This window comes from Tribolium castaneum, chromosome 7 (assembly GCF_031307605.1).
Source record: "Tribolium castaneum strain GA2 chromosome 7, icTriCast1.1, whole genome shotgun sequence".
NCBI lineage: Eukaryota > Metazoa > Arthropoda > Insecta > Coleoptera > Tenebrionidae > Tribolium > Tribolium castaneum.
This window is the reverse complement of record NC_087400.1, coordinates 7287206-7300640: the sequence shown is the minus strand read 5'-3', so window position 1 is coordinate 7300640 and position 13435 is coordinate 7287206. Positions and strand designations below refer to the sequence as shown.

The window sequence follows — 13435 nt, the reverse complement described above, 5'->3', positions numbered from 1 at the left end:
GTGTAGTTGTTGAGGCAAATTTTCTCATGGTGTTTTTGCAAGTGACAAATAGACCATAAAGCAAAAACCGTTATAAATCAAGAAACTTGACACTCACCGACCACAATATGTGGTAAACAGAAGCTGATTGGTTATTAAACGAGCAGATGGTCAATGATTTCATCCGTGTACCTACCAAGAAAATTTTCTTGTCACAAATGGGGCTTCCAGTGTAAAGAGAAGGTTCCTCATCCTTCACCTTTCTCAAATATCAAGTACAGATTTGCAACACGAACTTGCAATACACCTGGAATACTCATATTCTGAAATAAATCACGGCTAATGGCCATATTTACTTGCACAGAGAGTAACAAACGTGTTTTTGCAACTATTTCGATAGAGATCTTATTTTAAGAACCAGTTGCGATTTTTAATAACGTGCGAGCGTTGTTTTGAAATAATAAAATAGAAGGCAATAAAATAAATCGCTCAATAAACAATAACAATAAAATGGAACTAAAAGCGAAATAACTTGCAAATTTATTTTCAGTTATTTGAAAAAATGTTTGCTATTTCTGTTAACGGAAACTCCGGCCTCCGGAACAATATTTTTCAATGAAATAGTGAAACGTGCATATTCCTTAAGCGGCTTCGTGTTTAATGGCTTCAGGATGAAGCAAATGATCCTAATTAATTCAGGAAAAAACGCCCTTGGGAAAGACTACGACTTATTATCTTGTCTCGAAACCGATCCAGAAATATTTGAATTTAATTAGAATTCTATTCGAAATTTGCATAATATTGGCTACAAGTGTACAGTTTCATTAATATCGTCGAGACGTGGAAAAACAACTTGAAGAAATCAAATAGCGAACATAATCTATTATTACAGTGTAGGTACAGCTTGCAGCGACAGTAATGACGGCTTTGATTGATTGGTCAGTGAGCTGCAGGCTTCTTCATTTAAAATAATTGCACAACATTAAATCGTGCACGACTTATTATTGCGAGGGTAATGAAGCCACGTGACCAAACGGCGGGAATTCGAATGAAATTTTAAGCTAGCCGGCTCACCTGGGCCGTAAAACAGCAATTAACTGAATGTTTCATCGCATTTTTCCAATTAGTGTTTCGGAGTAGAAACTTGGTTTGTTCGGGCACATAAATCGTGCCCTCGTAACTCTATAATATCCTCTCCTATGTCTAAACAACGTAATGAAATACAACCGTCTGGCTTTGATATAAAAACCGATCCACCGACAACGTTTCGAATAAACCGATTTATTACATTATGCCAACACTGGTTCTTGCGGCCTTGTCGTAATAATGCAAGGTCGTATATTGAAAGGCTCTTGCACGAGAGAAAAAACGCCAACTATAATAATCCAGCGGCATTCTTCGGCTTTCTACATCGGAAGCGTGAGACTCAATTAGAAATTCTGACGCGTCCGAAACTGGGAGACTCCACCAAAAAGCATTACAAGGCTTGTTAAATTGTACGATATATACTTTGACGCTGTAAGCGACGTTTAAAATTGCTTCTTCTTGGCTACTGTATTCATTTCAAACATGACCATATGTGGACGCGGATAAATAAAGCAATTTTAACGTTTTAAATGGAGCGAGTGTCGGCGAAATGAAGTCGTTCCCGATTTGGTCGTCCAGCGGTTGCGAAATTTGCAAATTTACAGCTACACACAAGGCAACAAGTGATATTTTTTAACTGAAGATACCACTTGGTGCTGACACAAATTTCGGAACTTTTAAGGTTGAAAGGCTTAGCAAAAATTATAAAACTTGAACAGAAAAATCTACAAGATACTATATTAAAATAACAATAACAAAAACTTGCTTTAGAGGATGAAAGTTAAAAAATATATTTTAAATGAGAAATTGAGGAAAAGGAAGGTACAAAATTGAAAATTACTAAAAATGGCATATATTAAATTGTTAAATTTAAAATAAAAAATGTTTTTTTAGAAAAAAGCTTTTAATTAAAAGATGCACTAAAAAGTAAAAATAATGTTAATTCTGTAATGCCGTATGTTATGACTTATGACCGTCTCCAAAAATTTTATAAATTTTAAAATCCTAACTTGTAAGCAAAAATATTCTTCTCTGATAGAAAAAACAATTTTTACTTTTTAGTGTATCTTTTAAATAAAAGCTTTTTTCTTAAAAAGTTGTTTTTTATTTTTTTATTTATTACTTTTTAGTCTTTACTTATTCTAAACATCTTTTTCTCTGAGATTTAGTTTCGCCGTATTATTGTAAGACCATTATTTTGCTGATTTGTGCAAACTTGTTTAGTGGTTTGTGATAGAAAACAGCTGTTAGCATTGAAAGCACATCCTGACCTCTGTTCTGTGTCTATACTCTATCGTCCGAGATAAATGTATTTAAAAAAAATAGCGACATTTGTTTCAAACGAAACGTAATGACAATGATTAGGTATTAATATATTTCCCAATTACCAACATACTCTTAATGTTGGTATAACTTACGGTATGTACTCATCGAAAACCCACTTGTTAACATATCCTAAAACTTCAAAACATTTAACCCCTTTAGGGGGTATTTAACCACATAGGATTGCATTGTAACGCAGATTACGTAAGTATGCAAAATTTCAATTCATTGGGACAACGGGAATCCTTTCAAATTTGTCTCCAAATATATGAAACAGACAGACAGACAACAAAGCAAGTTAAACAAAAGCTTATAAAAATCCTAAGTTTTCTTAGAAACTAAAGCCGACGTTGAAGCAATAGATTGCAATTGACTGGTGATTCTACTTGGTAATCTTGCAAAACAAAATCTGCTTTAATAAATCACTAAAACAAATCAAAACGCTGATATTGTTCGTTTTTTTGCGTATTTTTCAGTAAGTTTCTGAGCGAAAATTCTTGAAAAATCAATTGAAAACAAAGAATGTAGTAAAACAGTGTAGTTTTTTTAATTTTTTTTTCGTTTTGTTAAAACAGACCAAATTAATTCGAAAATTTCATTATTCTTATATTCTCGGGGCGTTTCAAAAAGGCAATTATTTCACAAAATTGCGTCAAAAATTCAACAGAATAATCAGAAAATGGTGTTATTTTTGTGTCTCACACGTGTTTAAACATGATTTTATTGTTGAAAAACATAGATTCTTTTCGAAAAGTGACTTAAACAAGACTAAATCAGATCTGGATTGATATTATTCCAACTTTTTCATTTGATTTAGTCATTTATTTAACAAGAAATCTTGTCATAATAACATATGATGCCTAAACATCGGAAAAAAATCAAAGTTGTACCTTTTTCATCATACCTTTTAGCTCGATTTTGAGCACGATTTCTTCTAAAAACGAAGTGTAAATTAATATAAAACAACAACAACAATTTGTGCCAAGAAATGTGTGATTTTTACATTTCTCAAGTCTTTAAATATATTTTTAAACTGAACTTTTTGTTAGATTTGCCTTTTTGGGTTGTTTTGTACCTTCTACACTAAGAAAAGGTAAAACTTTTTTACAAACAAGCTAAACATTTACCAAACTAATCCAAAAACGGTGTCATTTTTGTTTATTTCGAATATCTAGGACTGATTTATACAAGCGTCATTAATTTAATCTGCAATTACATGCGTGATTAACTGATCACGTGACCCAATTTGAACAAACTTGATTGGACCATTTGCGTTTTTAACTTTTAACAACGAATTAAATTTTAACAAAGCTTTCTGTAAACAGGTCCTTACAATTTTCGTGTAAAAGTAGGTTTTTTTGAAAAATCCTGCGAAAAATAACTAAATCAGGTCGAAATTTACATTATTTTAACTTGTTTTCAGCCAAAATTCACAAGTTTAGTCACAAAACTATTATATTATTTTTACACTTTTTTATGTCTGTAAACAAATTTTTGGACTAATTTTTTTTTATATTTCGATAAAACAGGCGGAAAAATCACCAGAAAAGGCAATTATTTTCTCAAATTTTATTAAAAATAAACCAAACTAATTCAAAAATTGTATTATTTTTATATATTTTGAATATTTAAGCGTAAGTTTATGGTAAATTTATAGTTTTTTTGTTTATTCGATTGTTTAGTCATTTTTCAAACAGAGATTCATTGCTCATTTTTAGCAAATAACTGCTGTCTCCAAAAATATTCTGAAAAACCACAAAATCTCGTCAAAAATTGTATCTTATTCTATAAAACATTTCGAAAAGCCAACAAATTAATTCAAAATTTATATTAATTTAGCTATGTTTGCCCGTTTTATACGTTTTACATCCAGAAATGGCAATTATTCAAAGATTCGTTAAAAACTAGCCAAAAATTCAACAAATTATTAACCTAATCCAAGAATGGTCTTGGAGTATTTTTTCAGCATATTTTTGAGCTAAAACTAAGTTTAGCTAAAATTAATATTTTTTGAACTTGTTTCGCTCAAAATAAATCGAAATTAACTCTGTTTTTTTAAAGAAATGTACATTCAATAAAATGTTGAACCACTTTAATCACCCCTTTCTTGCACTTTTCCATTTGAAACTTTTTGCACAAAAATGCAGCACGCGCCGTCGAGTTCGCATTTGACATCCAATTCATTTTCCTTATCCAAATGACTATTTTAAATATTTATAAAAGAGACTAATGTGAGAGCTTTGGAACCGCAAAAGCGGAGCATAACGTCGCTCATTTCGCATTATATTCGGCGAAAAACGCGAAACATCTCTCTCCATTTCTATCAGAATGTAGATTTATACAAAGTATAAAAGCAACAAGGGAAATAAACAACGGGGATAGAACATAAACCAAACAGACAGAAAAATTACGAACAAGAATTGTAGCCGTACACGTTGGTGCCTAGAAGTCGAGAGACGGCGGGTATTTTATTCCTGCAAACAAGATTGTAGGGCCGATATAGCCACTCCTCCTGGACGACGCTTTAAAAATGCCGAAGGAAATAACTGAAAAGTCAAAGGACTTTGCATAAGTGCAGCGAGATTGTTTGGTGGGGATCAACAGAGGCTACAAATATGTAATAATTGCACCGTTAATTATTTAAACGAAAAACGTAAACACCTCCAGCTAATTATCCTTGCGTTCACTTCACCTTACGTAATGTCTCTTACCCTATTTATAGAAGTTACATTATTATATTGATGTAATAATACCTCGTTATCGTTTTATTAACACTCCGATTTTTAGGCGGTTTGAGTGAAAGGTGAAGTAAATCGCAAAATCGACGAGAAAATTGATAAATTCCAAGCGCTTAAGATAATTATATGGAGTTTTACTCCAAGCATGTAATTCCACAATTACAATTAACTGTAATCTTCAATGCAATTAAATATACAATAATTATTATTTAAACAAAATTTTCAAAAACGAATGGAAAAAGAGTGCCTATTTCAGTGCCACGTAATAAAATTTAATATTATGGCCAATTTCATATTTTTTGCTTGAAGCCAGTAATTAGAGAAGAGATAGAATTTACAACATAATGCCACAATCAAGAAGTCAAGCGTGACGTCTTATTAACACAAAGTCATAAATAAAAAAATCGTAATCAATATATTCTATCTGTATTAATAAATTTAATATATGCGTCGTAAAGCCTTCACGGTCTTCTAATGGATTTATTAATAAAACCTGAAGTGACCCTAATTTTTTTAATTGTGTGTCTAGTGGGTTTCTAATAAAACACGCTTTGAAAAAAAAAGATATTGCTTGACAGAATAATTTTTGATGGATGTTCTCATTATTATTATTATTATTATTTGATTGTACTATTTACTAGATTGTTTTTGATCCAGAAATTCGCTTCTTTATTTATTGAATAAAGTTTCTGCAGTGTGAGGGAGGAGTTGAAAATGTGCTAATTTTAAAACTAAAGCTAAAAAAAATATTCATCAACTTGAGTTCAGATTCAAATTTTTGTAAAAGGACACAAAAAAGTGAATCGAAAATTTATTAAATATCCAAATTTTGCTAAAACAATAAAACCAACATATTTTTCAATAAATTTTTTGCCATATTTTGCTAAAACTGTCCGAAAAATCACAAAATTAACTGGAAAATTACATTATTTTTGGTTTTTTTTCGGTAAACGCAAGTAAAAGATCACCAAATTAGGCCAACGCATAGAAATGTTTTTTCGAGTTTTGAGATTTTGATGGAGACAAAAATTTTTTGTTAGAAAAAATTGTGCTAAAAATGGCACAGAATGTCATTAATTTAGTTAAAAATTGATATTATTTCATTTTGTTTGATTCGATTGGATCGTTTGTGGAACAGAGATTCATTTTTTTGCATGAGCTCACTGTTGTGCGAATTTTTTTCAAAAATGATTGCAAAATTTGTATTATTCTTACATTTTCAAGGTCTTACACGTTTGCAAAAGTTATTGTTACCGATATATTTCCCTAAAAACGTCCTAAAATTCACCAAATTTTTGTCTTTTTGGAACAATTTAGATCGTTTTACACCCAAAAAAGCTGTTCATTTCTAAAAATCTCGGTAAAAGTAAGTAATAAATTAACAAACTAGACCCACGCACAGAAATGTTTTTTCGAATTTTGAGATTTTGATAGAGATAAAGTTTTTTTGATTTATGAAGGAGAGAACCAAACTCGAAGCTTTGAGAATGGATCACAGATCTCTCTTCAAGTTAAAGTTTTTTTGTTCAAATAAGTTGTGCTAAAAATGGCACAAAAAACCACTAATTTACTTCAAAATTGATGTAATTTGATTACACCCAAAAAAAGCTATTCATTTCTAAAAATCTCGGTAAAAGTGAGTAAAAATCACCAAATTAGGCCCACGCACAGAAATGTTTTTTCGAGTTTTGAAATTTTGATAAAAACGCATTTTTTTTTTGGTCGAATAAATTGTGCTAAAAATGAATCAAATAGCCACTAATTTAGTTCTAAATTGATATTATTTCATTTTGTTTGATTCGATTGGATCGTTTGTGGACCAGAGATTCATTTTTTTTGCAAGACTGTCATATGAGCTCACTGTTGTGCCAATTTTTTTCAAAAATGATTACAAAATTTGTATTATTCTTACATTTTCATGGTCTTACACGTTTGCAAAAGTTATTGTTACCTATATATTTCGCTAAAAAGGTCCGAAAAATCACCAAATTAACTGGAAAATTGCATTATTTTTGTTTTTTTGGGACAATTTAGATTGTCTTACACATAGAAAAGCTATTCATTTCCAAAAATCTCGTTAAAAGCAAGTAAAATATCACCAAATTAGGCCAACGCACTGAAATGTTTTTTCGAGTTTTGAAATTTTGATAAACACAAAGTTTTTTTGTTCTAATAAATTGTGCTAAAACTGAAACAAATAGCCACTAATTTAGTTCAAAATTGATATTATTTCATTTTTAGTTGATTCGATTTGATCGTTTGTGGAACAGATTCATTTTTTTTGCAAGACTGTCATATGAACTTACTGTTGTGTGAATTTTTTTCAAAAATGATTACAAAATTTGTATTATTCTTATATTTTCAAGGTTTTACACGTTTGCAAAAGTTATTGTTACCTATATATTTCGCTAAAAAGGTCCGAAAAGTCACCAAAGTAACTGGAAAATTCATACATGGAAAAACATACATAAATAAAAATAATAATTCCTACGTGAATTTAGCCAATTCTTGAGTCTTTTTTTTTTAAGAAAGTTTGTCAAAAATGGGGAAAAAATCACACTGTATGTGAAATTTACCAAATCGGTAAAAATTAAACGCACAGTATTTTATTTAAACGACAAGTATTTTTGATCAGTAAAAATAATGAATACATAGTAAAAATAATAAATGCACAGTAAAAATAATAATTGCAACAGTAAAAATAATAAATGCACAGTAAAAATAATGATTGCACAGTAATAATAATAAACGAACAGTAAAAATAATACCCTTACCAAATTCAGGTGAAAAATAATCTAATTTTAAGGTAGTATTAGTTGTTTTTTGCCTGTAATATCTTGAAACTGTATTATTGTGTATTAATTTATGGCTCTGTGCTGAAAAGAAAGCGACTCTGTAACCATAAACGGCATCCTAGTCCACATGCAATAATTCACACGTGCTAAACTCGTTACTCGACTATACAACAAATTTTCAACTCCTACAAAACATGAGCACACCCACACCACCTACATTACCTTTCGTGGATGTTGGCCACGTTTCGTAAGAGAAAATCGAAAGTAATGAGTTTTTTCCAAAATTGGTGGTGTTTACATGTTTCAAAGACATTTTTACACGATCTTAATCCGGGCTGTAATTTTGTAATTAAATGTAATAAGTAGGTGCGCGTAATGACGGCCTTACCGTCCCAGCAAACAAAGCAAGAGTTGGGGAGATTCACGGCAAGGATTTTAGATGAGAGACATTGTTCGAACGAGATTAACAGAAATTAGCTGAAACGTTAAAAACAAATCATTTTCTCGAAATGAACATTCCGTCTTGTTCCGTTCACTTGATTTTATTTTGCTTGGATTCGCAAATTGCAGCGACGCTTTGTTGAATTTAATTGAACAAAAGTTTGATGTTAATAGCCAAGTTGTAACGACGTTATTGAGCACATTTCAGGAGTTTGAGCAGTTTGTAAAATTTGCTCAAAGAATAGATTGCGGAATAAAATTTGCATTTTGAAATGTCGCATGGCGTTGCACAATAAAGGTCACGAGAGCTGTTCCATTTCCCAGCTTGTGTAATTTTTTAATTAATTTTGAATCTTTGCATTGTCTGGAAACTTTCCCAAATTAGTCGAAAGTGATTTGGTGGTGATTTCAGGTCCGGAAGTTTGGGCTCTGGAAGCGCCGTTCCGATGGAACGTATCAAGAAGGAAACGGATGTTGAGGCAGCAATGGCCAACGCCGATATCGACAATCTCGAAGACGCCCGGAAATTAGCCAGAGATCTTCGGCAAAAGACGCGAGCGCAAGCACAGCAAATCATCGCCTGGAGGCGAGCGTACAAAATGCAGGTGGGAGCAGTTTTTCATTTGGAAAATTTATTTTTTGAGATATTAGGCGCAGTTTTTGCACACGTGTAGCTGAAACTGCACAGCTAAGCGCTACAGAAAGAGTTTTGCGAAAATTTGTTCCAATTCGCGCAGAAAAATCCCCAAACTCTGTCTCCACTTTATCAAGTAAAACAATGCTATTTTTTAAACCACTGAATTCATGTGTAATTTAAAATAAACACAGCTAGAAAAAGAAAGATTTTTTCGAAATACTGCTAAAATTTTTTGCCAAAACTGACTAAAAAATCTCAAAATTACATCGAATTTGCTTTTGAACCAGAGATTCATTTATTTTGCAAGATCTTTTCAAAACATAATGGTATACAGGGTGTTCAAAACCCAGCGCACCAACTCAATGGTACGTTACTGAGAAGCAAGTGCAGATTACGGGAAAAATGTTGAAAAATTCCTAGTCATATTTTAAAAAATCTGGAGCTACAAAACTTAATGTATTAACTTCTTTAATTTTCATTATTTTTTTATGTTTCATACTAGGTAATCGTTCCGTAACAAAACGATGAATAATTATTTTTAAATTTACTATCAGATTTTAGCAGTTTTTTTAATTTAAAAAATTTAAAATTCATCCAAAAAATCACAATGTGTAGATGTGCCAACACTGGGACTTATTTCCTAGGAAACCGTTCCAAAAATAATTTATTTTTATTGTTGCTCAAATTCTGTTGCGAACATGACTGTTAGACAACGTTGCCACATATCATTTATCTAAAATCCATTATTTATCAATAACTTTAATACAAAGAATTTTTTTACTATTCTAACCTTTATATGTAACCAGTTCTCTACGACACACCATTGAGTTGTCAACAAAACTCTTTATTTTTTATTTTTATAACTTTTTTTCTACTCAAAACTGGAAATGATAAAAAATCGTCTAACAATGCCGTAACAATGAAAATTCCGAGTTTTAACTTCTTTTTGATGTCCGAAAAATGCTAAATTTTGCCCAAATGTTACATTTTTAAAAATTTATAATCAACTGTCTAAGAGCCGTCAGGTTGACATTTTCATAAATAGTTTTTTTTTTGAATTTGGTTGGTATAATTTTTTACCTGGAAAATTCAATTTCCAAATTTTTCAAGTTGTCTCCAGTTTAAAACACGTACTTTCGGTTCACTTTGATAAAAACCATTGTGGTGCAAATGACTATACTATTACTATGACAACTCATATAAAAGTTAATGCCAACAGTAGCTATTTGCACCACAATGGTTTTTATGAAAGTGAACTGAATATACAACAACACATCTAGTTATTTTAGATCACCTTTAGACTCACGAGTTAACGATTAAGGCTAACGTCCAATTTTAAAAATGTCAAATCTGGTGTGATATAAAAAATCAAAAAAATTCTGTCTGTTTCATTCGATTTCGTATATTTTTGGGCAATATTTCCTCAATAAAGCAAAATAAGCAAATAATTGGTCAAAAATTGTGTCATTTTACATTTTTTTAACCTTTTAACACATTTTTGAACTAAACATACAGAGAGAACAGACTAAAAATGAACAATACCCCGAAAAGTAAATTTAGGGAAACGATTATTTTGCCAAAAAAAAGCAAGCCAGAAATTTATCAAATCAAATTAACCAGAAAATTACATTGTTTTTTACGTTCTCCATTCAGAAACGAAAATAACTCCAAACAAGGCCAAAAACGTTGTTATTTTTGGATTTTTCGAGTGTTTACGCATAATTTTGAAGTTAAAATTAAATTTTTTCGTGTTTTTCAAAACACTGTGTTAATATTGCCTGAAAAATCACAGTCACGAGTTTTTTGTCTTGATTTAATTTAAGAAGAAATAATACGCCGCAAAAATGTAACTTGCAAGAATCTCATTTTTGGTAAAATGCACTTGAGTCGTATTTTCCATATAACTTTTTTATTTTTCGACGAATAAATTTCGAATTTCGTTCACACAAAGTCCACACTTTACTAAAGGTCGCAACAGGGCCACTTTTTGAAAATGTGACTTTTCTTTGCAGGAATCTCTCGTAGCGCGCCTACAGCGCGAAAAAGCCCACCAGCTAAAAATCCTCAGCGCAAAACTCCTCCTTTTTGAGTCCCGCCTCATCCGCAAACAGAAGGAAATCTCCTCAATGTTGAGTCTCCGCGAAAACATCATCCACCGGCAACAAAGAATCATCGAAACTTTGACAAACCGTCTCATCGACAACGGCCTAGAGGTCCCCCAGTCGGAGCTAGCGGAATTAGAAACGACTTTACCAGACTTAGACTCCCTCAACGATTCGGACAGTGCTGTGGTTATGGAGGACATTGATTCGGACAGTAACGTCACAATACCGAAATTTCGGACCGGAAACTCCGTCATGCGCTCAATTTCCGATGCGATAGACCCCAGTCTGAAGTACACTTCCATGCGGCGAAACAACGGCTTTTTACGGCGGCCTGAGATCCTCGAGACCGTGTACAGCGTCGAAGAGGACGCGGACAATGAAAATCAAAGCAACGACAATACAAACGACGCGAACAAAAAGCGAGACGCGTTCGCAGCGCGTGGAAAATCAACGTATAACATTGAAGAAACGGAAGAGAACGCGGGCCCAAAAGAGGAAAAGGTGGAAAAAAGTGAGGAAAGTGAAGACGACAGGAAGACAAGCCAGGTGAAGACCTACAACCGAGTCATGTCAAACCACCGGTCGGTCACGAAGCCGAAAGATGTAAAATACAAGCGAATAAATAAGGCGAAGTCAAAAAGTCTGGAAGAGCTGCGAGGACGTCTGAAAAACTGGGTGGAGCAAGGAACCAAACTGACCGGAATCACTCTCGAACACAGCCAAAGTTGTGCTTAATACAGGACCACCACTTTTTGTTTCGTCGTGTTTTGTTTGGTTTTCGTCGCATTTGTGGTGTTGTTGCTCTGTGTGACTTGAAAAATTGTGATATTTTTTTTGTACATAATTACGTAGTCAATTTGTATAAATCTCTTACATATCATCTAAGACGAGGGCCACGAAACACGTTACCGGCCCTTTTTTAGTATAACTGTGAGGGGAAAACATTCACTTGCCTAAATGTAAAAATGCTTCTAGGTTATAAAATCATCATTTTGTACATAATTATTTTTTTATTACGACGTTCCTTTTAGTGTAAGATCTCTGAAAGTTGCTTCGAGTAGCTTTGATGTCAGTGCGATTTCAAATCAAATGAAAACACGCAGGTTGTGCTTTTATTTATTGTGTTTGTATACAGTGCGTATTTTACTCCATTCCACATAACATTAATGTACGGTTACGATGTAAGCAATGTAACGTTTGTGTAACAATAAAAGACAATCAGAATAATCGTTTTTTTTACCCCTTCAAGTTTCTCTTTTACCTATTCTTAAGTACTATCAACTTTGTATTCTATTTTTTGTTGTCTCTTTTAACGTCTTTGAGGGCGAAACCATTAAAGATGAGCCTCGCAGAGTTTTTTCCATAAACTTCAAAATTTTTTGTTACAGTTTTCTCATATTTACAGCGTTTTGGAAAAAGTGTTAATATGTACGTTTTTTTCAAGTAATTGGTGAAATAATTGAATTTAAATTTATTTAAAACAATATGGAGTGAAGGCGGTCTAAAACTCAAAACACCCTCTCTCTTCTCCGGTCGTATTAAATTTTTGGGCGCAAAAAATATATCTCCTGCCGTTTCCTAGCATTTAGTTCTCCGTATTCCATTAAGCTGCAGTAGTGTTAGCTAGGCAACCAACATTACAAATGTTAATTTAGGAACTGATATCTACAAAGTAAAAAGTCGAAAAAATAAGGGAAAAGAAAACACGAACGTGTACATTTTCAAATTGTTTTCAATTTTTTGGAAATCAAATATTTCACCTAAAATTTGGATTTTTCAATTTCTGCAGGGAACAAAACCCAATGAAATTTGGTTCAAAAATTACGTTTTTTTTTATTACTTGCTGTGGTAGGTTTTTTAACTAGAATAAAATCCAATTATTTACCATAGTTTCAATAAAATTGTGTTACTTTTGTTGACTTTTTAAGCTTTTAAGCACGAAATTTAAAAGTTTGTTTTGCACCGAAGACTGGCCCAAACACCATTAAATTTGGTTTAGAATCGTATTACCGTTAAATATTAAAGGAGTGCCAAAGGGCATTCTTCACTTAAAAAAAAATTAAAACTCAAGCGCTTTAGAATTTGCAGCCAGAAAGAAAATTTTCGTTGAAAACAGGCCAAAAATTACCAAATTAGGCACAACCTTGGCTAAAATTTTAAACGTTAAAAAAAATTTTTTTTTTGTAAAAACCAAGCCGATAAAATCACTAAATTAAGCCAAAGATTATGCTAATAATTTATAAAAATTCCCAAAAAGTATACCTCTAATTTTTTTTAATTTCAGTGAAATTTCTCCCTCGGAAACAACCTAATCTGTTCCGTAATGTGTAT

General features: G+C 32.1%; 1 protein-coding gene across 1 annotated transcript in view; it reads left to right on the top strand.

The window, feature by feature from the left end:
* Nucleotides 1-12331, top strand: part of LOC657955 (uncharacterized protein) — a 44361-nt gene extending 32030 nt beyond the window's left edge. The window contains exons 2-3 of the mRNA XM_008193021.3: nt 8775-8967; nt 11012-12331. Coding sequence (XP_008191243.1) covers nt 8775-8967; nt 11012-11839 — 1021 coding nt within the window. The 3' untranslated portion in view covers nt 11840-12331. The remainder of the gene's footprint in view (nt 1-8774; nt 8968-11011) is intronic.
* Nucleotides 12332-13435: the final 1104 nt, after the last annotated feature.